Genomic DNA, 3,073 nt, shown 5'->3' on the forward strand with positions numbered 1-3,073 from the left:
CCCACATATAGTCACTAAATGGTTCACACATTCAAGAAGAAATCGGAGACAAATTTATAAAAATAACACAGATTTTATATGAATTGAGACACCATGAAAATCGGAATCAGGTAAGTACATTTGGAGTTATTGATTTTGCAAGAAAACTGTCAACTAGTCAAATAACGTTTTTGGAGGGATGAGGCTCGAATGCGATAATGCTATCCTATGAGAGGGAACAACATACACAGCATACATATACCTGCAGTCAGTCTTTAGAAATGGGTTGACAATAAACATAGATGAAACAATGATCTGAAGTCCATTGAAACCAGTCCCACCCAGGCCTAGTAAGGCAAATGGTCTGTTATGACAACTGTATGAGCAGAGAGCCCCATGGATGGTCTTTTGTCTTCATTTTCAGCCTTACAATAAATTGAAAGGTGAAAGGAAAACCATTGCTGAGTAGATTATTGATAGTTGTAAAAAGCCCACAGGAAAGAATAAAGGAAAGGAGACTGCAGCCGTGTGGTTTAAGGCTGAATACAAATTGATAGCAAGGGACATTACATTTGTGCAGGTTGTCAGATAGAGACTTCCAAGTGAAATTAGAAGTTTCTCTGTCAAAATTGATTTTGATTAACTTTTTTTGACTAAGTGCAGACATGTTGAGAGAGCTGGTAAACACATTTAAGGAAGTACATTGATCAATATAGTTTTTTTTTCCATAAATTGAAAACATCTGAGAAATTGGTCTGCCAATATAATAAGGGAGGCAAGATAAGAGGAAAACACTCAATTCTACCCGTGAGCTGAGGTGACATATGGGAGATCATGGAGAAAAGTATAAGGAGGAGTATTGAGTAGGTCTGTAGGTGAACTTGCAGAGCCTTCCTCAGGGTGAAAGCCAAAGTGAACCAGAGATCCATGGCTCAGCCAATATCGTAGAAGAAGGGGAAAGGTATTTGCTTTGGTCTGTGACAATCCCGGACATCATGGTGATCAATGCTCCTGGTTACTTCTCCAGCCTGGCATGACACTAGAAGTTCTAAGGGGTGATAGAGGACACCTGGAGTGCTCCTGGGCTTGAGATTCTGGTAGCCCAAGGCAGAGCCCGCAGGGCGCCTTCTCTCATTTTAGGATTGCTCAGGATGAGGACTAGTGAATGCAGGGATGGGTAGGCGCCGATCACCACTGCACAAAGGCAGCTTTGCCAGCTGTCATTCTGTAGGATCCCAGAGGCAGAGACATTGTAGCTGGCTACAAAGGAGGCGTAGAAGAGGAAAAAGATGATCATGACCGCCATTGCTCTGCAATGCGCCTTTATCGAAGGATTTCTAAATCCACCCATTTCACTGCCTTTCATCCGCTGGGCGTGGCGCCTAAGAGAGCTCATTAGGAGGGCGGCCGCAATCCAGAAGAAGGTAAAAGGGAGTGAGGACCCCAGGGTGCAGACTAGGGTCCAAGATAAGTAATTAATGTTGGAAGTAAATGCAGGTGCAGTGTTATTTTGTGAGAAAGTCGAGGACCCGTTGCCAAATATCACATTGATGTCCACCATGAAAGGAAGGCAAAAGGCTAATGACACAAGCAGGGATCCCAGGAGCAGGAAGGGCAGCAGCTTGGAAAACTTGATCTTCAGGAAGGAGAAGGCCACGTTGGTGAAGTTGGCAATCTTGATGCAGTAATAAACGCAGAGCCAGGAGGCACACCAGAGGCTTGAGGAGTTGAAAAACATCCAGATACTCGATATAGGCTTGTTAAACCTGTCCTGCAACAAAGTCCAAGGAAATAAGAACTGTAGGACATAATAGATCATCACTATGCACTGGAAGCCTAAGCGTGTCAAGCCCAGACTGCCCAGGATGATTTTGGACGGGCAGAAGGACGGTGTCTTGAAGTAGTCCATGATGTTCACAATAATGAGGAAGCCATTGGCCGCGGCACCAATAGTGATCTCCATTGAAAGGACGGCCAAGCACACTACGACACTTACAGATGGCATGATTAAACAGCAGCCACAAGTATAATGTGTGCTTGGAGCCGATGTACTGGGAGATTAATCTTTCCGTAGCACTGTGGAGCCGAAACCCAAAGGTCTTTCTTCTTCATTAAGGGACAGACACACCACGGTGGACAACATTCAAATAATACATTTCCCTTGGCTTCTTCTTGAAGTGGAGAGGTAGAGACAAGATGCAAATCTGTGATGCTCTACCTGACACCCAAGCCTCCTCATCCCTAGGGAAATTTGCATATACACCACCATCTCTCTTTCTACATCCATCAAAGGAACACACTCATGACATCTGCAGAGTGCTTGGACTGAGGTAGAGCTGCTGAGCTTTTGTGAAGTTGAGAAAAAAGATTTAGCTTCTTGACAACTTCATATAGTGACCATGTTGGAACTGGCACTTTCTGATTGCCTGAGGCAGTACCCCAGCCAGGCAGAACCTGCCACTCCTGTCAGGGGCTTGTGATTACACACACTGTATAACCCGGCTCACCCTTGGGTAGCGTGGCACTGAGCAGTCAGGCTTACCACTGAGGCAATGTGTAAAGCAATGACACAGCACCCACTCACAATAAATACCTTGAGCATCACAAAAGAGACTTAACATGCAAGGTATGTAAATAGCGTTTGCATTTAACACACATAATAATCAACACAACATGAAAAACATGTATTTCTTGGCAATTATCACACTTGGAATGATTACTAGAGTGCTGGACCCAACTGTGTTCAAATGACATCAGTAATATACACACTATTCTACAACGACCCGCCGCACAGAATGTGGATCAATGTCACACATTCACCCCAGTCCAAAGATCTGGGCCCAAATCCATAGTTCAATCCATTTTGTAGTTCAGACTGGACTGTTCCCATGGGGCACAGGGTCAGCGCTGATTTGCATATCGCCATTGTCTAACCCAGGGTGGTGTGGAGTGGAAAAACGATGGATTTGGGCCCAGATCCTTGGACTGGGGTGAATGTGTGACATTGATCCACATTCTGTCCATCACTGTTGTGTTTGCAATTACCGCTCTAAGTGTACTGGGGATGCTCAGACGTGAGTCCCAGGCACTCCAC

General features: G+C 44.8%; 1 protein-coding gene across 1 annotated transcript; it reads right to left on the reverse strand.

The window, feature by feature from the left end:
- Positions 1–1,027: 1,027 nt before the first annotated feature.
- On the reverse strand, positions 1,028–1,984 carry LOC144769981 (taste receptor type 2 member 2-like). Its single transcript, XM_078654176.1, has one exon. The coding sequence runs from the start codon at positions 1,982–1,984 to the stop codon at positions 1,028–1,030; it is 957 nt and encodes a 318-aa protein (XP_078510302.1).
- Between the last annotated feature and the right edge of the window lie 1,089 nt (positions 1,985–3,073).

The sequence above is a fragment of the Lissotriton helveticus genome, chromosome 7 (assembly GCF_964261635.1).
Source record: "Lissotriton helveticus chromosome 7, aLisHel1.1, whole genome shotgun sequence".
Classification (NCBI taxonomy): Eukaryota; Metazoa; Chordata; class Amphibia; order Caudata; family Salamandridae; genus Lissotriton; species Lissotriton helveticus.